Consider the following 23,690-nt stretch of genomic DNA (forward strand, 5'->3'; position numbering starts at 1 on the left):
TTTAATTTCATGGCTGCAGTCACCATCTGTAGTGATTTTGGAGCCCAGGAAAATAAAGTCTGACACTGTTTCCACTGTTTCCCCATCTATTTCCCATGAAGTGGTGGGACCGGATGCCATGATCTTCGTTTTCTGAATGTTGAGCTTTAAGCCAACTTTTTCACTCTCCACTTTCACTTTCATCAAGAGGCTTTTGAGTTCCTCTTCACTTTCTGCCATAAGGGTGGTGTCATCTGCATATCTGAGGTTATTGATATTTCTCCCGGCAATCTTGATTCCAGCTTGTGTTTCTTCCAGTCCAGCGTTTCTCATGATGTACTCTGCATATAAGTTAAATAAACAGGGTGACAATATACAGCCTTGACGAACTCCTTTTCCTATTTGGAACCAGTCTGTTGTTCCATGTCCAGTTCTAACTGTTGCTTCCTGACCTGCATACAAATTTCTCAAGAGGCAGATCAGGTGGTCTGGTATTCCCATCTCTTTCAGAATTTTCCACAGTTTATTGTGATCCATACAGTCAAAGGCTTTGGCATAGTCAATAAAGCAGAAATAGATGCTTTTCTGGAACTCTCTTGCTTTTTCCATGATCCTGTAGATGTTGGCAATTTGATCTCTGGTTCCTCTGCCTTTTCTAAAACCAGCTTGAACATCAGGAAGTTCACGGTTCACATATTGCTGAAGCCTGGCTTGGAGAATTTTGAGCATTACCTTACTAGCGTGTGTGAGATGAGTGCAATTGTGCGGTAGTTTGAGCATTCTTTGGCATTGCCTTTCTTTGGGATTGGAATGAAAACTGACCTTTTCCAGTCCTGTGGCCACTGCTGAGTTTTCCAAATTTGCTGGCATATTGAGTGCAGCACTTTCACAGCATCATCTTTCAGGATTTGGAATAGCTCAACTGGAATTCCATCACCTCCACTAACTTTGTTCGTAGTGATGCTTTCTAAGGCCCACTTGACTTCACATTCCAGGATGTCTGGCTCTAGGTCAGTGATCACACCATCGTGATTATCTGGGTCGTGAAGCTCTTTTTTGTACAGTTCTTCTGTGTATTCTTGCCATCTTCTTAATATCTTCTGCTTCTGTTAGGTCCATACCATTTCTGTCCTTTATCAAGCCCATCTTTGCATGAAATGTTCCTTTGGTATCTCTGATTTTCTTGAAAAGATCCCTAGTCTTTCCCATTCTGTATTAACTACCATTTTAATAGTTGTTTTCTGGTTGCTTTTATAGTTATTCTCTGTTCTTTTGTTTCCTTGTGGTTGACTTTTTTATTGTGTTTGTGTTCCTTTCTCTTTGGTGTTTGGAATATCTATTGTAGGGTTTTGACTTGTGGTTATATGTGGTCCATATATGTTGACCTGTAATTACATTTACTTGTTTTAAACTTATGTAAGTCCAAACACATTCCAAGAGATCTACATTTTCTACTTCCCTCCTCCCACATTTTGTTTTTATTATCATAGTTTACATCTTTATGCTTATCACTTAACTGTTTATTGTAGTTATAGTTGCTGTTACAATTTTTTGCCTTTTAATCTAGGTAGTGATTTATTTAAGGGGTTGATCCTCATATCTTACTATATATTTGCCTTTCCTAGTGGGATTTTCCCTTTCCTATAGATTCTTTCTTCTTTTCTAGTTAGAGAAGATCCTTCAGCATTTCTTTCATGGTATGTTTAGTATTGATGAATTATCTAAGTTGTCGCTTGTCTGAGAATTTCTTTCTCACTCCTTCTAGTCTAGATTATAATCTTGCTGGATAGAATATTCTAGGTTGCAGGTTTTTCCCTTTCAGCACTTTGAATATATCATGCTACTCTCTTCTGGCCTGCAAAATTTCTGCAGACCAGTCAGCTGATAGCTTTATGAGGAATTCCCTTGTATTTGACTCTTTTGCTATCTTTAGAATTCTCTAAATTTTGCCATTTTAATTACAGTATGTCTTAGTGTGAAGCAGTTGGGAATCTTCTGTGCATTCTGTACCTGTATCTGATTTCTTCTTCAGGTTTGGGAGATTTTCAGCCATAATTTCCTCAAATACATTTTCAATCCCCTTCTTTCTTTTCTGGAATTCATATAATGAAAATGTCAGAACCCTTACTGTTATGCCAGATATCAAATTGCTTTCATTTTTAAAACATTTTCATTCTTTCATCCTGATTATGTGATTTCCATAATTCTATCTTTCAGGTCACTTGTGTATTCTTCTGTATCACTTAGTGTGTTATTCATGTTTCTGGTTTATTTATTTCAGCTATTCATTTCTGAATGGGTCTCATTTATATTTGCTAGTTCCTTGCTACAATCGTGTTTCAATCAATTATTTTCCTTAATTCAGTTAACAGTTTTTGACGTAGCTGTGTCTAGTTCAATTCATTACCAGTGTTTTGCATTCTTTAGTTGATAACTTGTCTATTTCTGTTTTATTTTTTTCAGAGGTTTTCTGTTTCTCTTTCAATTTTGAATAGTTCCACCCTTCACTTTGCTTAATTTTCTCTGCCTCTGTGAATTTAGGTTAAACAGTTATTGTGGCCTTGAAGTGGTGTTCTTTGTGGGAGGATCCCTATACAGACTGGGGCCTCCCTGGAAGCTCAGATGGTAAAGCGTCTGCCTGCAATGCAGGAGACCTGGGTTCGATCCCTGGGTCAGGAAGATCCCCTGGAGAAGGAAATGGCAACCCACTCCAGTATTCTTGTCTGGTGAATTCCATGGACAGAGGAGCCTGGTGGGCTACAGTCATGTACCTAATGCCTTTGGTGGGAGGACTGGATTTTATGTATATGCTTGTCTCATGTTTCCTCAGGGTGTGCGGGCAGCTATCACCTTGGTAGGCAGTAAGGCTGGAGATGGGGTGGAGGGCTAGAGCTGATGTCAGATGTGAAGCAGGACTTCCTGTCTGCTCAGTGGCCATCACTGCCTGGTGAGGGTCCGTGTCAGGGTCAAGTCTAGCAATCAAGTTGCTAGAGAAGAAGCCCTGAGGTCAGGCTCAAGCTGACCCCTTTCCCTTCAAGTATCTGTTTCTCTCTCTCTGTACCAGGACCATTGCCCCAGAGGGCTGTGCTGAAGCATGAGGGGCCTGTATGCAGACAGAGGTCTGATGCACAGCCTGTGTAGGCATCTGCTGCTTCACTCAGATGCAGCCTTGAGTATGAATCCCCTTTGTTTCCCACAGCCAATCACTGCCACCTGCCTCCGCCACCCCCACCCCTGTTGTAGAACTACTCTTGTAGTCTGGCAAGGACCCGCGTGGACTCAGCATGTATTGGTAGGTTGGTTGTGGTAGAGAGGCAGCTCTCGGTGATCTGGGTGGTTCCTGGTGTGCTGCTGCTGCCCACCCGGGGCTCCTCCTCAGCATGGGTCACCTTTGTGACCACGGTCTGGTCCTCCGCCTCTTCCTGGCTGCCCCAGATCCAGTACTACACTGTGGTGTGCAGTAAGCAGGGCCAGATCACTTGCTCAGTTCAGGCTGGGAAGTGGAACGAGACAGTCTTTGGCAACCTAGTAACCTCCAGGGCAGACCTCTCTCTGCCCTGCTTCGAGAGCTAGTCAGCACATGTGCAGTGTCCAGGCTTCTCCAGCCTTTCCATCGGACCCAGTTCCTCCAGCCAGGCAAGGGGGTCTCTCTCCTCTGCATAGATCCCCAGGATCTGGGATGTCCAGTCTGTGGCTTGACCTACTCACTCCATAGGTCTACTCTTGTCATCTCCCTTTTCCTCTGAGGCCCTTTCTAAGGGCCCAGGTCTAGAACCAGTCACTTGTCTTCTCTCCCTGCCAGAGTATGTATGTATCTTTCTTACAGCCTTGGTTGTAAAGGGGTTCTTCTGCCAGTTTCCAGTTCATTTTAAGTGAGAATTATTAATTTGGAGAAAGTGAGTTCCATGTCCTCTTATTCCATCTTGATCTCCTGTGTTTCAAATTTTAAAATTATAGAATATGTAAATAAATTGCACAAAAATATGTATACAAAAACAAATATTTACCCACCACTTTTTAATGGAATCATACTAGACATTGTTATATAACCTGCTTTTTCTCTTAGTGGTGCATCATGAAAATTTTTCTGTTAGTGTATCATTACATCATGATTTTAACAATTGCACAATATTATGTTATATGAAATTACAATTTATTTTACTGAAATTGCAAGAAATTCAGTTGTTTCTAATTTTTCTCTAACATAAAATCTCTGCTCTAAACATCCCTATACATGAACTTTCACATTTGTAAAGTTAATTCTAAATTCCCAGAAGTAGAATTGCTTGACCAAAGATGTTATGGATTTTTAACTTTTGATTGACACATGCCATTTTGTACTATGTGATTCATAGGAATGAGTTAATGAGAGAAATGTTACACCAAGTCAAGGCAAGAGGAATCAGAAATGGGACAATTATCAGAACTTTTTAGAACCCCCTTAGGTCTCACCTGCTGCCTCCAGGGCTGGGCTGAAGTTGTGTGCACTGACCTTTAATGTTTATTGAGTTGCCTCCCTTTGCCTAGGTTGGGAAGATCCCCTGGAGAAGGGATCAGCTACCCACTCCAGTATTCTGGCCTAGAGAATTCCATGGACTGTATAGTCCATGGGGTCGCAAAGAGTCAGACATGACTAAGTGACTTTCACTTTCCATTTGCCTACTTTTAATAGTTTTTCGTGTTCTCCTGAGCTTGTAATACACAAAGCAGCCTCTTCAAAAAGAGAATTTCTCTGTGGAATAAATAACTTGGTAGACACCCACAGGGTAAAAACACAGGTTGTGGTCGTCAGTGTATTGTCTAGAGCCTCAGACTTAGAATCACACCAATAGCCATCTAACAGGGAGTTTCCTTTGTGACTCATTAAGGCTACCTGGAGGTGAGAGCGAGGATTTCTGTTTTCATCTTTTCCCAGGTTTTTCTTTCAGATCCTTCTCAGCTATATCTAGCTCTAGTGATACTTGGGGGACCTTGAGCTTTACCATCTCTAAAGTAGGACTTGAGAAGAGGAGGGAGAGGATTTGAGAAGTCTCAGATAAGAGATGGATGTTCCCAAAATAGAACAAAGCGCAGGAGAAAGAACCAGGTTTCAAATGCAAGGAAGATTGGGAGAGAGAAGCAAACTGGGGGACACTATTTTGTGCAGGGCAGTTCAGAACTGTTTTTGAGGCAAAAAGGGAGTTTCAGGTGTATCTTTCTCTTAACAGACTAGCATGGCTCAGGAAAGTGACAGTTAATTCAGCTTTTTTGTTTTAGTCCCAGATCTGCCCTTCTCTTTTTCTTTGGAAAATGTTGCTTCACTAAATCTTACCATTTTTTTTTTTTTACCCTCAAGGGCATGGTGTCACCAAAGGCTTATTATGAAAGTAAGAGAATTATGACTCAAAATTTAAAAAATTTTAATTATTTAACATAGATTCATTCAAACCCATTTTTATGTACTTTTGTAGACAGTGTAAATGTAATGCTGGGAGAAGCCAGGAATATAAGGAGTTTAAAAAAAGTGTTTTCTCAGTCATTGACCTCTCAAAATGATCAGCTGTTTTAACATTATGTATTTACAATCATAGTTGAACATAATTGTTTCTGTACACTTTCTTTGAACTCTTTGTCCATGTTCAAGTTTAAAGTATGTCAGTTATCTAGTCCTTATCAACCCACCCCCTCCCCCCGCCAGACTTGTGGTTAAGAACATTCACTCCAGCTAGAGTCACACCTTTTTGGTCTGAGTCCTAGCTTCACCTCTTGTTACTGGCTGTGTAACTGTGGTCAAATTTCTTATACTCTGGGCTTCAGTTTTCACATCTGTTATATGGGGATAATAATAGTACCCACATTAAAGGGTTGTTTGTGGATTAAATGAGGATCTATGTATGTGTAGTGCCTCACCTAGGAAGCCACATAAATGTTAACTATTGTTTTCCTTATCTCTTCTATCATTTCTGAACATCAAGGACAGAACTACATTTTCCTATAATCCTATATAAGGTCTGATGCTGCTGCTGCTGCTAAGTCGCTTCAGTTGTGTCCGACTCAGTGCGACCCCATAGACGGCAGCCCACCAGGCTCCCCCATCCCTAGGATTCTCCAGGCTAGAGTACTGGAGTGGGATATAAGGTCTATTACCCATAAATCACCTTGCTGAAGGAAACCATAATAAAAGATTTTAATACCATTCACATATCCTTTATTATTACCAGAACAAAGATTTCCAAAATATAATAACACTTAGCATTTGTTATACCTACCAATTTCCAGACACCACACTACGCCTTTTTGCATCACTTCTTTTAATCATCAGCCATATAAATGAGGACTTGTATTTTCCCATTTTTACAGGTGAGGTTTTAGAGGCTTAGAGAAGTTGTGCTGAGGTCACATGGCCAGTGCATGGCAAATGGAAGTAATAAGTAAGTAGAGTAAGTAAAGTAAGCCAGGTCTTACTTAAGTTTGGGGTTTTCCTGGTGCTTCAAACAGTAAAGAATCTGCCTGAAATGCGGTAGACCTGGGTTCAGTCCCTGGGTCAGGAAGATCTCCTGGAGAAGGGAATGGAAACTCACTCCAGTATTCTTGCCTGGAGAATTCCATGGACAGAAGAGCCTGGTGGGCTACAGTCCATGGGGTAGCAAAGAGTCAGACATGACTAACACTTTCAGTTATTTAAGTTTAGGCTCCTTAGTACCATAATTAGATATATTATGCTAACCAGATGGAGAAGGCAATGGCACCCCACTCCAGTACTCTTGCCTGGAGAATCCCAGGGACAGCAGAGACTGGCGGGCTGCCATCTATGGGGTAGCAGAGTCGGACATAACTGAAGCGACTTAGCAGCAGCAGCATGCTGACCAGTTACTAGGACTGGTATTCTTCAGTAGCAATAGTCGTTACCAAAGTAACACAGACTCAGGTGACCAAACTGGCCACTCATAGTGGCCTCAGCTTACTAAATATCTCCATGCTAAGTGGAACCATTATCTCACATGCACCAACTGGAAACTGTCAGATAATCATGTTCATCATCCAGCTGCTGGTTGACCAGTGCAAGGAGACTTCCTTTAAGTCAGTCAACTTTGTAACCCCTTACTTGATCAGACACACATTGGAATGTCCACCACTATAATCTGCATCAACCTTTTTATTTGGGTGAGCAAACAAGCAGAACTCTCAGGGTACCCAGCATACATAATCTGATCCACTCCAGAACCATATTAATGCAGGTATTGCCTGGAGAATTCCATGGACAGAATTCTGAGACACCCCGGAGAAGACAATGGCACCCCACTCCAGTGTTCTTGCCTGGAGAATCCCATGGAGCCTAGTAGGCTGCAGTCCATGGGGTCTCTAAGAGTCGGACACGACTGAGCGACTTCACTTTCACTTTTCACTTTCATGCATTGGAGAAGGAAATGGCAACCCACTCAAATGTTCTTGCCTGGGAAATCCCAGGGATGGCAGAGCCTGGTGCGCTGCCGTCTATGGGGTCACACAGAGTTGGACATGACTGAAGCAACTTAGCAACAGCAGCAAGAGACAGCCAGGTTAGAACACAACTTATTTGCTCTACAACCAGCTAGTTGGTTCAGGGTTCTTTTCAGGACTGAGAGTGAGAAGGCAACACTGACTGAGAAATTCAAGAGCCCCATCTCAGGGAAACCAACAGAGTTCTTTGGAAGGTTCAAAATGCTTCTATTAACATCAAGAATTAGAATCAGAGACTTTAGAAAATTTTAGCAAATGCCATGAAGCTAGGAACTTGAAGAAGGAAGGGGAACCTTGAACCCACTCTTGAACATTCATGAACATTGTTCTGAAAAATAATCCTATTATGGAACTGTATGTTCCCAGTATGTGTACGTGGAGTGTTAACCATTTCCTTTTGCGAACATGTATCAAATTACAGTTTGGAAAGCAAATCAAATAGTACTGCTGGTTGTTGTTCATTCTCTTCTCTGCCTTGTGTTCCCTGAAGAATAGACACAATATTTCTCTATTTTAATTAGAATTAATCTTTCTTTGAACTTGAAATATACCAGGATTTCAGATACATCATAGGAAAACTAAGTTCCAGGGGTAACCCTGCTAAGTGCAAACGTTCAAGTTAACAATATCAAAGTGAAAAGTAATTTATCCAGTAACAAAATGTTGATTTTTAAATTCTTTATTTTATATTGGAGTATAGTTAATTAACAGTGTTTCAGGTGTTCAGCAAAGGGATTCAGTTATGTATTTATTCTTTTTCAAATTCTTTTTCCATTTAGGTTATTATAGAATATTGAGCCAAGTTCCATATGCTATATAGTAGGTCCTTGTTGGTTATCTAGCACTGTGTATATGTCAGTCCCAAACTGCCAACTTATCCCTCCCTGCAACCCTTCCCCTTTGGTAACCATAAGTTTGTTTTCTGTTTTGTAAATAAGTTCATTTGTATCTTTTTTTTTTTTTTAGATTCTGAATACAAGCAATATCATATGATATGTGTCTATCTCTGACTTACTTCATTTAGTATGATAATCTCCAGGCCCATCCATGTTGCTGCAAGTGGCATTATGTCATTCTTTTTAGTGGCTGAGTAATATTCCATTGTATGTACATGCTACATCTTCTTTATCTGTTCCTCCATCAACGGACATTTAGTTTGCTTCCGTTTCTTGGCTATTGTAAATAGTGCTGCAATGTACACTGGGGTGCATGTATCCTTTTGAACCATGGCTTTCTCTGCATATATGCCCAGGGGTGGGATTGCTAGATCATTTGGTAGCTCTATATTTAGTTTTTTAGGGAATCTCCATATGTTTCTGCATAGCGGCTGTACCAATTTACATTCCCACCCATAGGGTGGAAGGGTTCCCTTTTCTACAAACTCGCCAGCATTTTTTGGTTTGTAGATGTTTTGATGATGACCATTCTGTCTGGTGTAAAGTGATATCTTAATGTGCTTTTGATTTGCATTTCTCTAATAATTAGCCATGTTGAGTATCTTTCCATGTGCCTCTTGGCCATCTGTATGTCTTCTTTGGATAAATGTCTACTTAGATCTTCTGCCCATTTTTTGATTAGGTTGTTTGTTTTTTTATTTATATTGAGCTGCATGAGCTGTTTATAAATTTTCAATATTAATCCCATGTCAGTTACATCATTTGTAAATATTTTCTTCCATTATGTGGGCTTTTCATTTTGTTTTGCACATGGCTGTGCAAAAGCTTTTAAATTTAATTAGGTCCCATTTGTTTATTTTTGGTTTTGTTTCCATTACTCTGGGAGATAGTTTAAAAAAATATTGCTGTGATTTATGTCAAAGAGTGTTCTGCCTATGTTTTCCTCTAGAAGTTTTATAGCATCCAATCTTACATTTAGCTCTTTAATGCATTTTGAGTTTATTTTTGTATATAGTGGTAAAAAATGATCTAATTTCAGTTTCGTACATGTGGCTGTCCAGTTTTCTCAGCATCATTTATTGAAGAGACTGTCTTTCTACATTGTATAATCTTATCTCCTTTGACATAGATTAATTGACCACAGTTGCATGGGTTTATTTCTGGGCTTTCTATCCTGTTCTGTTGGTATATACTTGTTTTTGTGTGCAGTACCATACTGTATTGATTACTGTAGATTTGAAGCATAGTCTGAAGTCAAGGAACCTGATTCCACCAGCTCCATTTTTCTTAAGATTGCTTTGGCTTTCGGGTCTTTTGTGTCCCCATCAGATTTTAAGACTTTTTGTTCTAGTTCCATGTAAATAAATGCTATTGGTAATTTGATAGGGATTTCATTGACTATGTAGATTACCTTGAATAATATAGTCATTTTCACACTATTGATTCTTCTAATACAAGAACGTGGTATATCTTTCCATCTGTGTCATCTTCAATTTCTTTCGGCATCTTATAGTTTTTGGAGTACAAGCATTTTGCATCCTTAGATAGGTTTATTTCTAGATATTTTATTCTTTTTGATGTTATGGTAAATGGGACTATTTAATTCCCCTTTCTGGTCTTTTGTTGTTAGTGTATAGAAATGCAAGAGATTTCTGTACTTTGTGTATCCTCCAACTTCACTATTTATTGATGAGCTGCAGTAGTTTTCTGGTAGCATCTTTAGGATTTTCTATGTCTACTATCATTTCATCTGCCAACAGTGAAGGTCTTCCTTCTTTTCTAATTTGGATTCTTTTTATTTTTCTTCTCTGATTTCCATGGCTAGGACTTCCAAAACTATGTTGAATAAAACTGCAAGCGTGCACATCCTGATCTTATTTCTAATCTTAGAGGAAATGCTTTCAGCTTTTTACCATTGAGTATGATGTTCATTGTATGTTTGTCATATATGACCTTTATTATGTTGAAGTACATTCCTTCTATGCCCAATTTCTGGAAAGTTTTTATCACAAATGAGTGTTGGATTTTGTCAAAAGCTTTTTCTGTATCTATCGATATGACTGTATGGTTTTTATATTTCAATTTGTTGATGGGGTAGTTCACCCTAGTTAGTCTGTGGATATTGAAAAAATCTTTGCATCTCTGGGATAAATCCCATTTGATCATGGTATATGATCCTCTTAATGTTTTGTTGGATTTGATTTGCTAGTATTTTGTTTAGGATTCTTTGTATCTATGTTCATCAGTGATATTGGCCTGAATTTTTGTGTGTGTGGTATCTTCAGCTGGTTTCAGTATCAGAGTGATGGTGACATCATAGAATGAGTTTGGAAGTGCTCCTTCCTCTGCAATTTTCTGGAAGGGTATCAAAGGTTATGTGTTAACTCTGCTCTAAATGTTTGATAGAATTTGCCTGTGAAGACATCTGGTCCTGGACTTTTGTTGGGAATTTTTTAATCACAGTTTCCATTTTAGTGCTTGTAATTAGTCTGTTCATATTTTCTATTTCTTCCTGGTTCAGTCTTCGGAGATTGTACCTAATTTTTTCATTTCTTCTAGGTTGTCCAATTTATTGGTGTATTGTTGCTTGTAATAGTTGCATGATCCTTTGTATTTATGTGGCTTCCATTGTAACTTCTTTTTCATTTCTAATTTTATTGATTTGAGCCCTCTCCCTTTTTTCTTGATGATTTTGGCTAAAAGGTTTCTCAATTTTGTTCATCTTCTTAGAGGACCAGCTTTTAGTTTCTTTGATCTTTGCTATTGTTTGTCTTTATTTCTGCTCCGATATTTATGATTTCTTTCCTTCTACTAACTTTGGGTTTTGTTTGTCCTTCTTTCTCTAGTTGCTTTAGGTGTAAGGATAGGTTTGAGACTTTTCTTTAGAAACAAGAACTTTAGAACTGAATTCAGGAAACAGAACTTCTAACCATTATTCATGTTATTGTTGGAATCAACTTCTTGACTCAGCCATGCTTTTCTTGCCTGTAAAATAGGCATAATCATGACAATTTAGGGAGCTCGTAAGAGGATTAATATGGATTTCAGAGTGCTTTGTAAACAAAGTTGGTATAAAATGCAGGAAGTTATTATTTACACTGAAATCAACTCTCAAAATGTCAAAAGGAATAGAAACCATCAGAAAATGAGAATGAAAACTTTTATGACCAGAAAGGGAATTTTTTTCTTAGTTTATCATGTAGTTCCCCTGTGTGCTAGGCATAAATAATATTTATGTATTCTATATTATCTTTTATCTCATTTAGGTTATATCATTCAGTGATTTGAAGTGATTTTGCCTTCCCCCAAGCTGGGTATAACTGAGTTTTGTCTGTCTGGTGGCCAGGACCATGTCAAGGGGTTTAGCAGGCAGCTACATGCTCAGGAAGACTTTAGGCATGCTGTCTGCTGCTGAGTAGGGGGTGTGTGCCTACCATGTTGGGTATTTGGCCTGAGGTGTCCTAGAACGGGATCCTGTTGAGTGGGGCCAGGTCTCGGTGAGAGATGGTGGTCTGCCCTGAGGGCTCACACCAGTGAGCACTCCCCAGAACTGCTAGTGTCTTTGTTCCCTAGTGAGCCATAGCTGCCTCTACCTCCGCTGAAGGAGACCCTCCAGTACTAGCAGGTGGGTCTGGCCCAGGCTCTCACTGCTTTTTTCACTGGGTCCTGGTGCACACAGACCTTGTGTGCACCCTCCAAGAGTGGAGTTTCTTCTTCCCCCAGTCTTGTGGAAGTCCTGTGATCAAACACTGCTGGCCTTCAAAGCCAGACTTTCTGGAGGCTCCACCCCTGTTGCCAGACCATCAGGCTGGGAACGCTGATGTGGAACTTAGAACTTTCACTCCTGTGGGAGAACTTCTGTGATATAATTATTTTCCAGTCTTTGGCTCACACCACCCCTCCCCCAGTGGGCATGGGATTTGATTTTATCACAACCGTGCCCTCCTACCATCAGAGTAATGGACTTCCTTCTTTGTCTTTGGATGTAGGATATCTTTTTTGTTAGAGCCCAGCATTTTTTTGTTGATAGTTGTTCAGCAGTTAATTGTGATTTTGGTGTTTTCCTAAGAAGAGGTGAGCTCATATCCTTCTTACTCTGCCATCTTGCCTCCATCCTGAATCCGCACAACATAGATTTTGTTGACCTACATGTGTTTTCTCGACTAATACAGGGAAGGTACCACTGTCCTTACACAGAGAGTGACTCGAAGGCTCTGCATAGTTGGTTAGTGGGTCTCAGTCTAGTTGGAGAGCTTTAACGAATGTCAGTGCTCAGGCTGCATTCTAGACCAAGGGAACAGAAACCCAGAGTGGAGCTCACAATCTGGTATTTTTCCGAAGCTACCCTGGTGATAAAAATGAGTAGAAGCAGGTGTTCTGACCTGCCAACAGGAGTCCTCTTGAACTTGTGACTTACCTCTTTTCTTCTCTTCTAAAAGTCAGTATCATTGTCTCCATTTCTTTTTCAGGGACAAATTTTTATGGCTAGAAATTTTAAGTGTTTTTCCCTTTGTCAGTTTTTATAATTCCTCTAACTGGTCAAACATCAATCAAACATCAGTAATTCCCTGATCTCTTAAACTTCACTTGGATGCCAAACAAGGTTTCTTTTCATATGAACCAGTGAGGTGAGTGTGTGTATGTAAGTAAGAAGTTTGGGTTTCATATTTATGGGGGTAAATAAATATTACAAAGGCAAAAACTTGTTTAAAGTCCTTAGTGACAGAGGAATTAGTACATAAGTAAAATTTCCATTTGAATTCTCCTTCGATTCACCCTCTGTGTAAGGACAGTGGTACCTTCCCTGTGTTAGTCGAGAAAACACATGTAGGTCAACAAAATCGACGTTGTGGGGATTCAGGATGGAGGCAAGATGGCAGAGTAAGAAGGATGTGAAACAAAAAGAGTGAAACAGAAAGTACACAGAAGAGAGGAAAGAATAGAGGAATATATGCGTTGTTTAAGCAAGGATGTCTTTCAGTCACTAGTAAAATTAGGGCCATAAACCAGATCTCTAGTGTCTTTTTATGACTTAGAAAGTGAAAGTCACTCAGTCAAGTCTGACTCTTTGCAATCCTATGGACTATAGCCCTCCAGGCTTCTCTGTCCATGGAATTCTCCAGGCAAGAATACTAGAGTGGATTGCCGTTCCTTTCACCAGGGCATCTTCTTGACCCAGGGATTGAACCTGGGTCTCCTGCATTGCAGGGGGATGCTTTACCATCTGAACCACAAAGGCAGCCCTTTTATGACTTAGGTTATATGGAATTTTCAAATAAAAATCTCTGATTTTAAGAATAATTTTATGTTCTACCACATTTTTAAATACCTAGGACTGTAAAGTTAATATGTCTTTAAAGGGTGTTATAACTCCCCAGAAGTTTAGAATCATTATAGTAACTCAGAATTCTGGACCACTTATGGATTCTCTTGGGATCTGGCTCTGGTGTATTATAAAAATAATTACTAATATTGAGCACTCATTAAGTACTAGGCCCTGTTCTTGTTCATGTTAACTCATTTCCTTCACAACCATATAAAGTAGATAAACTTCTTACGTGGCAAGTGAAACAGCCAGAATTCAACTAATTTTAAGGAAATTTCCCTCGTTTCTTGGCCTTTCATAGTTGCCATGCTTGAGCTGGGTTTTTTAAAAGAGAGCACAGCACAAGTAGAGGATGGGGGACTTCATGCCAGGCTGCCCCAGCACCTCCATCAAACTCACCCAAGCATTTATAAAAATGCATATCCCTGTGTCTTTTTCTCAGAGAGTCTGATTAATTGGGTGGATGGTAGAGCCCCAAATCTTTAAAAACACAAAACAAGGATCTCCCAGCATTTTCAGTCCACACTTGATTGACATTAAGCAGTATCTAAAACAGTCCTCCCTGCCACCAGCTATTCCATGGCTACACTCATAGAGTCACGTACATGATTTGAAGTCAATAACCGTGCCAACATTTCTTACCTCTTTTTAAGAGCTCAATGACTGTGCTGTGTGGTTTAACTTCACAAATATTGGCACAGTTTCATCACTGGCAAAATCTTCAGGTCTAGACATCACTTTGAATATTTCATTAGGTCATTTATTCTTTTAAAAGGAGATATTGTCATCACTAGTCAGGTTTAAGGGTAGACATGTATAGACTCCTGCAAAAAAGAAAACCCCACCAAAATCATTTATCTGAATTGAGTATTGTGATATATTCTATGTACCACCCAACAGTCAAGTTAGGAAACCAGAACCCCTGAGTACACACAGATAGAAGAGCCCAGAATGTCCACTTGATGAGACTTCTATCACTACTATGAGGAGGCTCTGAGCCCCTCATGTTGTCAATAATTCACGGGTGCTGGGAGACAGCAACCCTGCCTCCATAAGCAGGCTGGACTTCAGTCAGAATCACTGTCAGCGTCAGTTCCTGAGCACAGACCGCTTGAGAGTTGAACAGCTGGCCCCCAGCATATGCTGAGAGTCAAGGCAAAGATAAATCATTTCAGGGTGGAACTATACAAAACACAGAAACCCTTCATGTGACCTGCAGGGTTGTGAGAACTATCCCTTTTACAGAAGAAATGTTTAAAGCTTAGTCTGTAGGTAGTGATAAAGTTGGAGAAATTCAGTTAAAAAAATGATTTCTGGAAGAAAGGGGAGTGTGTTGACATAGTCCTGCGTATTGACCAAGTGACTTGGCAAAGGCCAGATGCAGAGAACAATCATGTCCTGACTCTGTAATGTGTGGTTTAATTCCAGCCACACTGCCTCCCAAACATATCTTTCCTGTTAGTGATTCACGGTTACAGGGACCAAGGAGGCAGAATCAAAAGTCTAAAACTCTACAATTAACTTTAAATATATTAGAATTCAAGGAGAGAATTAGAAATAAAAATTCCTATTATGTAGGTATAGTTATAAACCCATATATAAGTTATCATTAACAATTAGTTTGTAGCAGTCACAGTGGATATCTGACTCCTTTGGTTTGTATTTAACAGTCTAAGTTCTGAATATGCCTGTTCTGTGGCAACAGTTCTTGTTTGGATATCACCCCCGGGAATGGCATTTGCATGGCTTTTGCCTTGTTCAGCCACAAACGGGTCTTGGGCTTGGCATTCAGGGCCAGGCTTGGCTGGACCTCATCTACAGTCTGTGGTATGCCACTCTGTGTGCTAAGCAGTGATGAGAGAAGGTGGTTTGGGGAGATTCCATCACACTTCATTTGGAAAACAGAGTTGTCTCTGTTGAAATTAAAGCTAATAGTTTGGATTTACATATGCTTCTACAATTTTCTTATACAGCTTTTGAATTGCAAAACAAAGATCTGATGTATAATTCCAGTAAGTAAAACCTACCTGGCTCAGAGGCCCAAACATGTTTCATTTATGTGATATAAGCTAATCACTTGGGTTGCTAACTTTCAGAGGCATTTATAAACAGGAACCTATTATTATTAGGACTCTGCTGTGCTATTCACATTAATGAGCTATTGAAAAAATGACTTGAGTGAGAAGAAATCCCTGCAGACCCAGGAAGGCCCAGTAAAATCTTTGATTTTGTGCCTCATTCACTTCTGGCAGCAGCAGAGATGCTGTCGAATGGAGATGGGGCACCGAGGAAGCCTAGAGTGCCACATACTATGTGCCAAGGGAGGTAAGCAGGCCAAGGATGCCAGGTCCCCATCCCTGCAGCATGGCAGAGGGGGCAAGAGAGGAAGGCAAAGGCCCCGCATCACTAGCCACCACCAGCAGACATGTCAGCACAGAATACCATCTCGAGTGTTCCTCGGCAGTAGCTGAGCTGTAAGGGGCTGTCTCCCCCCTTGGACTCTGTTCATTTACATTCCTTGTTCAGCTGTCTGTCCTTGAAAATTAAAAGCCAAGTGACTTTTTGTTTTTTTGAGGCTGCTGCTGTGGCAGTTCCTAATAATTCTTAATAATGAACTGCAAGAGACGAAGATTTGTCTCACTCGGCTTTTACTCGCCGGCCTCCGTGATGATCCTGATTCAGGCTGCAGTGTGTGATCTCAGGTGTACCATGTAGCACTGGTCCAGCAGGACAGGATAGCCAGCTGCCTACACCTCCTTCTTAGTTCTCACCGGTACAGCAAAGAGTACTCTGCGGAAACCTGTCTCAAGTTTTCTGAGTGGAAGGAACGGGGCAGCCTGAAAGGGACTGAGAAGAGGAAAATGTGAGCCTTCCTAGGAAAGAAAGCAAGGTGTAGGCTGAGAATGGCTCTGAAATCAAACAGATTTGGTTTCAGAATCCTTGCTCTATTGACAGACACCCTGTCCAATAGGCAGACTATCACAACATCACTGTTTCCCTGATTGTAAAAATGGAATAATAATGTCTACTCTACAAGGCTTAGATTGAGGGTTCAGTGAAAATATCCATGTAACTATGGCTGATTCACATTGTTATATGGCAGACACCAGCACAACATTGTAAAGCAATTATCCACCAGTTAAAAACTAAAAACGTATCTATGTAATATGGGTAGCACGGAGTAAGAAGTTTGCCTCTATAAAACGTAGGTCAGAATCTATCTGTGGGTCTATCCCACAGACCCTCAAGGTTAACCAGTTCCCTTTCAGAAAGAAAGTGACACTGCAGATTCAGTAGCCTCTGAGAAGCCTAAATAACCTCTCTCCGATGGTAAAGCACAAGAATCTACAGGCTTATGTAAGCAAACACGCTTTATGTATCATCCCCATTGGAGCTTGGGCTTCCCAGGTGGCACTTGTGATAAAGGACCCACCTGCCATTGCAGGAGATGTAAGAGACATGGGTTTGATCCCTGAGTTGGGAAGATCTTCTGGAGGACACCTGGCAGCCCACTCCAGTATTCTTGTCTGGAGAATCCCATGGTCAGAGGAGCCTGGAGGGCTCCAGTCCATAGGGTCGCAAAGAATCAGACATAACTGAGCGACTTAACACACACACTGTTGGAGGTAGCAACAGAGTGGAGAAGGCCATCCAGATATCACACACCTACACATATTCTTAGACCATGATACCCTGTCGTAATAGCGTACCTGCCACTGCTGGTTTTGCGAATGTGAGTGCAATTTGACAGTTATTAATATTTATTCTAAATTGACTGTGCAACATATTTTGCAGAGGTAGCTGAAAGGACTTTGATATCAGTAACTCAGTGATCATATGAAAAGGAAGTTGAATATCTTACAGGTCCTGTTACATTATTAATAAAGGGAGCTATTTCAGATCCATCCTCACCTCACCTTTTAATAAACAGATCTGGGCAGCTCCATTCATGTTGTCTTCCCAAAACAACAAAAATAGCTACCCTTGCTTTGTACCAGAAACATAAGCATTTTACATTTAATAGCTCAATTTAACAAAAGCACTCTAAAGTGAGCATTACTATCCTCATTTCACAGATTAGGAAATTGAATCTCTAAAAATTAACTGCCTGGGGTCACATACTCACTTGCAAAGGAAGAATTTGAAACCCTCTGGCTTAAATGAGCACTAAACCCTTGTGCTCTGTTCACCAAGTCTAAGTCAGTTTTGTCCTATTCCTTGTAGAGAAAGAAAATGTGTGAATTCCCTAGCCTCAGAGAAAAGATGCATTCATGATTATTGGTAAACAAAGAGTTTTGAGGCTGCCCATTAGGACGCCAGGCACAGGGAAAGGTGAGATAATACAATGAACAAGCATTTGCCTGAAGGCAGAAGGCCTGAGCTCAGGCCTTAATGTGGCTTCTTGCTTGCTGAGTGATTTTGCACCCATTTACTTATCCTCTCTGAGCCCACTGTCCTTACCTCTAGAGTTTACTACCCTCGTAGAATTGTTACCATCAACAAAGAACTGTGGTATCTGTGGGGAAAAGGACTTGACCAAAGTCGCCTATAACTCGCCCACCACCAAGCCCTCGAATCCTGTTACCTAGGGATCCTCTCGTTCTGACGACACGGACTGGGACTTGAGCGAACAAAGCTCTGTCCTGGTCTCAGGGTTTCCACCGAAGGCTTGATTCCAGAGTACACGGCTGCAGCTTCCAGCACTCCACAGACTGACCTCTGTAAGTGGCTAATCGCGCATTGTCTTTTTTTTCTTCCTCCTCAGACACATTTGCAAGCAAAGTGGCCGCCACCCAGGACCAGTATGCGGACGCATCCATAGGTAACGTCACAGGCAGCAACGCGGTGAACGTCTTCCTGGGCATCGGTGTGGCCTGGTCCATCGCCGCCATCTACCACGCGGCCAACGGGGAACAGTTCAAAGTGTCCCCTGGCACGCTAGCTTTTTCTGTCACTCTCTTCACCATTTTTGCTTTCATCAATGTGGGGGTGCTGCTGTATCGGCGGAGGCCAGAAATTGGAGGTGAGCTGGGTGGGCCCCGGACTGCCAAGCTCCTCACATCCTGCCTCTTTGTGCTCCTGTGGCTCTTGTACATTTTCTTCTCCTCCCTGGAGGCCTACTGCCACATAAAAGGCTTCTAAAGGAACAATCAGATGTAGTAAATTTATATATATATATACATATATATATATACATAAAAATTATGTATAATGAACAGAGGAAACTGGCATTTGTCATGTCCACCCACCTGCTGATGGAATCCAGCTTCAAGAGCAGACTCTGTACTAGGGCCGGAGAGAGAAGGCATCACCTCCCGTTCCCAGGGGCGTCGTCTTGTTGAACCAGGCATGGAGGCAGGGCCATCTTTGCAGCTCAGCCCAGAAGGGCTGTGTTCTCCCCGGGTTCATAAATCCTTAAGTCTTTGATTTGTTTTCTGTTTTTGCTTGTTTTGGGTCGGGGTTGGGAGGTGGTTGATGTTAGGGTTTGGTTTTGGTTTTGCAGGGGGAAGATCAGGGTTTGTGGTTCTCTTGTGGGAGGTGATGTCCAATCTCAATGGTAAAAATGGAAATCAGGAAGATGACTCTCCCTTTGCCCAAAAACTTTAAAAATTATTTTGGAGTAAGAAAGGAAACGGGCATGGAAGAAGAAAGAAGCATGTCTTCACCATATTACTAAATTTCATGCTTATCTCTGGAGTGGGAGCAGAGGTGAAGCTCCCTCCAAGAAGAAACAGGGGAGCTGGAATGGAGCCAAGAAGAGTCATGGTTCTAGATACAGTCTGATATTTAAAGATACTAGGCCTGGCACCCTTGTTCAACAGGTACAAAAACAACATGCCTAGATTCCCAGGAACGCACAAAGTCCTTTCTTATCTCTTCAGCGCTGGACTGTGATTAGCAAGGCCCTGATTCTGATGTTCTACACCCGCTGATTCCCCAGCCCTCCCATCCCAAACCCCTTCTCCTGCCCTTTACCCCTCATACAAACAGGAAGAATAACTCCATTCAAAAAGCACACCATCCTTTCCCATTCGCATCAGTCTGTGCCCCATGTTGCTATTGCCTGGGATTGTCCATCAGTTCTGTTTTCCAAGGCACCTGTGGCCTGCACACTCCTGTTCCAGTCATGATGGAACATTTGCTCCTCTTTCATCTGCCTGTTTGGGAATGTTGTTGTGATACCTGTTACACAGTGCATGGATGAAAAATACAACAAAACAAAGCGTATCTGTATATAGTAGAGTATAGCATATACTGTTCTCCCATTTGGCGACATTGATTGGACATTGAAGACGTAAGTGAGTTTTCTTTTCACCTGAGTTGTAACTTTTGTGTTGTTATTGAGTTTGATTAGGGATAAAAGGAGAAAATGGCTTATTGTTCATGGATCTGCACGTTCATTTCTAAGAAACAATAACTGTTACGTGGGAGTTAAAGCTATTGAGAGGACAGCGGGCACGCGACAAAGTATCTTCAAGGAAAATTAGCCGCGTGGTGCATATCAAAGCCTTGAAAACTCACCTGTTGGTTCAGGAAGGCCAAGGAGAAGGGCTGTGTAGAGAAGGGGATACGTTAGATGTGCCTGGGCTCTGAAAGCCTCCGTTCCTGGAACACCCCTGCCCCAAAAGTATTTATTTCACATCTGCTCTGTCTGGCACAGACGGTAGATAGTGCTGGTTTGTTCATTTTATTTTTTTATGTAAAAGGCTATTCAGAGCCCCATTTTTTTCACCGTCCAGACCCCTCTGATAGTATCTGCAGTTCCTGAGGAGAAAAGAAGCCACAGTGAGCAACAGGCCTTTCAAAGTGTGTCTTCTCTACGGAGGGCTGAGGAGGAAGTGATTAAATGAGATGATTAGTGCCTCTCCTAGGACTGCTCTGGGAGGTTTTTAATCCTGGAAACGGAATGGCTCTATTTCACAATATCAAAGAGCATGATAAACCCAACATTCCAAAGCTGTGAGTCCACAAATGAGGAAAAATGGAATGACTTAGGTCCCCTCTCAGACATTTCTCTATCCATAAAGAATCCCAGGCCGGAGACACCCCTAAGCCCTCTGTGTTGTTTCAAAGATACATAACTGATAATAATCTTCATTTCTTATTTTCTCTTCTTCCACTTAGTAATCACAATCACTCATCATGTAATAAAAACACTGGCTGACTGAACGAATAAGGAAATGCTGAGTGCCCACCCAATCTGCCCAGTGCTATGCTAGGACTTGGGGACTAACCATGGACCAGACAGCCCAGATCCCGATCCTGAGGGGGTTCACAGTTAACCCCTGAGTAACAGTTAACACAGCCATGTGGAAACAATTTGATCTTACAAGAAAAACACAATTGCTGAAATTCTCTTGCCTAGATGTCTAAGATTTTCTTGAACTGAGAGAGTATAAGGCATATGGAAGGGGCAGCAGTCTGTGTATCCTGAGCCAGTCTTGCAGATCTGTACACCTTTCCATTTTAAACCAAGTAAGGAAATCCTGCTGATGACCCAGCTGTCTGAGAAATCCCAATTAATCCCAATTTTTGTCTTCAGCTGATCTTTGTTGGACAGCAGTACTTTTCCATGCCCCCTGCAGCTTTAATTTCTCACATCTCCTGGAGCCTCAGCCCTGACCTGTCATGGCCCAGCGCACTGGTGGCATAATCCTAACCCATTTTTTTCTGGAGATTTATTTAATGAAAAGCTAGCCTAGAAACACCAAGTAAATAGTCAAGAGAGATGAGTTGTTTAAACATTAGAAAGACTTTGCACTTCTTTCTAGCTATATTTGGAATGTTAATAATCCCATAGCAAATTTTCACAGAGGATGTTAAGAAATCTTTACCATTGGTCAATTTCAATTTCAAAGCTTTTTGGTTTGTTTGCTTTTTAAATTTTTATGTTATAGGGAAAATACGATTCTAGTTGTTCAGGGTTGTTTTAGTAATTATAGTCATGTAAAATTATTTCCTTTTGTTTGATTATTGTGTGTGTATTGTGCACAGCTTAGCGGGGGAGGTGCACTAATTGTGCTGTTCCTTATAAATGGTACACATTATTGACACAGACAAATAAAGTTTCTAATGATTTCTGATTTAATCACTAGTGATCCAGCATATTCTGTATGGAATGTTTTCTCTCTTCTCATTGTCATCTACTTCATCTTTTGTTTTCATGTTTTGAAGAAATAAAGACCCAAAAGGTATTATTGTGCCATTGGTATCCTCATCCACAAGAAAGAACATAGATGCCCAGGAACCACCTTACAAATGTCAACCCTTGGTCATGCATTGTCCGCTTTTAATGTCCCAAGGGAGCACAGTGTCTGACTGCTGAGATAAATGATACCTTATTCATCTAATTGTCTTTAAATTTTTCTTTAGAATTCCTCATTATATTCATATATGGTCATGCATGAAACACTTTCGTATGTGAAGGTAATTTTCTTGGATCAACAATTAGTATGTATCCTGGGACCCAATCTTTGGTTTAACACAAAATAAGCAGCCAACATTTACTACTGGAACAGTAAAAGGGATAATTCAATGACCAGACTAGCCTTGACTATTGAGCAACTATTCAGCACAATGCTGTGGCCCAATGATTCTAATCTCTTATAAGCTAATTCTGTTCTTTCAAAGGTTCCAGTTCAAGCCTTCTACCAGTGGAGATTTCATAGAACTTTGCTTTTACTATTCATGGCATAAGCGCACTAAGTTTTTCCTTCTTATAATCTTTTCTTGAAAAGCGTACTGTCTGTCTGCAATTCTGAAGCTATTCTGATAGGTGACTGTCATCCTATTAGATTTCCTAATATATACCTTCCCTCCAGTGGTCTCACTATTAATAAAAAGATCACCGTACACGTAGTTTTATCCACAGGGGGCGTGATTCACTGTTGATCCCACAGCCCTGCTCCTAACCTGTCAAAGTGAGATTCACCAGTCTGTGCTGCATACATCAGAGAATGTTGTAGAAGCAATCAGAAAAATAACAAATATCCTCTAATAGATGACGAAGTCCTGCATTCTCTAATGGTGACAAAACTTCACTTTCTCAAGAATGTAAATCAGCTCCTGTAAGATTTCCTTCAGTGTTTCCTGACCCAAGAAATTAAATCTCTCTTGATTATGGTTTTCTCTGTCTGATAGTGGGCAGTTATAATCAGAGCAAGTCTTGGGTATAGTTTCACAACTTCAGGAATATCTGGTCATTTCATAATCAGCCGTGTACAACACTGGATCTTACCGTAAATCTCCAATGGCACTTGGTTTTGGTTGTAGTCATCGTTTCTCTTGGCCAAGAGAAGTAAAATCGAGCATTTCAACTGATAAATAAGGGTATTACATAGACGAGACATACAAAATCATATTTATCTTACAGAAAGAGAAAGGTGCTGTTAGGAGTGGATTCATTAGCTTTCTTTCAGTTCCACTTACAGGTTTTAGTAGTGGATTGCATTTCAATTCTTCTTTTCAACCATCATATTCCTATCACTTCTAATCATGTTCATTGTCTTCCATCAGTGTGTGTCAAGGGTCAGTTGGTCCTGTTGGTATTCCACCTGCAAAGATAGCATAGAAGGGGAAACAATTGTAAAAAGAGATATTTTTTAAGCTTAATTGGGCCACAGTTAATCATCTCCCCAAAGAGAGACTGTCTTACGTATAGAAGGAGCAACCACTAAATGGTGGGACTCCCAAAGGAGAGAGTGCTTCAGCTTTCCAGCCAACAAAAAAACGGGTGAGTATGAAGCTGTCTGTGACTTTTTTCTACCTGTCAAGGTATCTGAAAACATGCATTCAGAGGCTTTTCCAATTTCAGTTTTATCAAAGGTCCTCTGATTGAATCTCCTATGGAACTTTGAAATCAGTGATCATAATATAAATTATTTTAATTAGTTGACTTGTAGAGCAGAACATTATAACTTTTAAAAAAGCAACATAACTTTGTAGTTAGAATTGTGACCCATGTCTTTACATGGGAAGAATTGCTTGCCCAAAATTGCCTGGTAATCGAT

At 40.7% G+C, this 23,690-nt stretch overlaps 1 protein-coding gene across 10 annotated transcripts in view; it reads left to right on the plus strand.

Annotated features, from left to right (window-relative positions):
- SLC8A1 (solute carrier family 8 (sodium/calcium exchanger), member 1) overlaps positions 1-21,769 on the plus strand; it is a 451,994-nt gene extending 430,225 nt beyond the window's left edge. For all 10 annotated transcript variants that reach the window (XM_010855550.1, XM_010855555.1, XM_010855558.1 and 7 more), the window contains one exon: positions 18,446-21,769. In XM_010855550.1, the coding sequence (XP_010853852.1) occupies positions 18,446-18,822 (377 nt within the window). In that variant the 3' untranslated portion in view covers positions 18,823-21,769. The remainder of the gene's footprint in view (positions 1-18,445) is intronic.
- The last annotated feature ends 1,921 nt before the right edge of the window (positions 21,770-23,690 follow it).

Source organism: Bison bison, unplaced genomic scaffold (genome assembly GCF_000754665.1).
Source record: "Bison bison bison isolate TAMUID 2011002044 unplaced genomic scaffold, Bison_UMD1.0 scf7180017864366, whole genome shotgun sequence".
Lineage (NCBI taxonomy): Eukaryota > Metazoa > Chordata > Mammalia > Artiodactyla > Bovidae > Bison > Bison bison.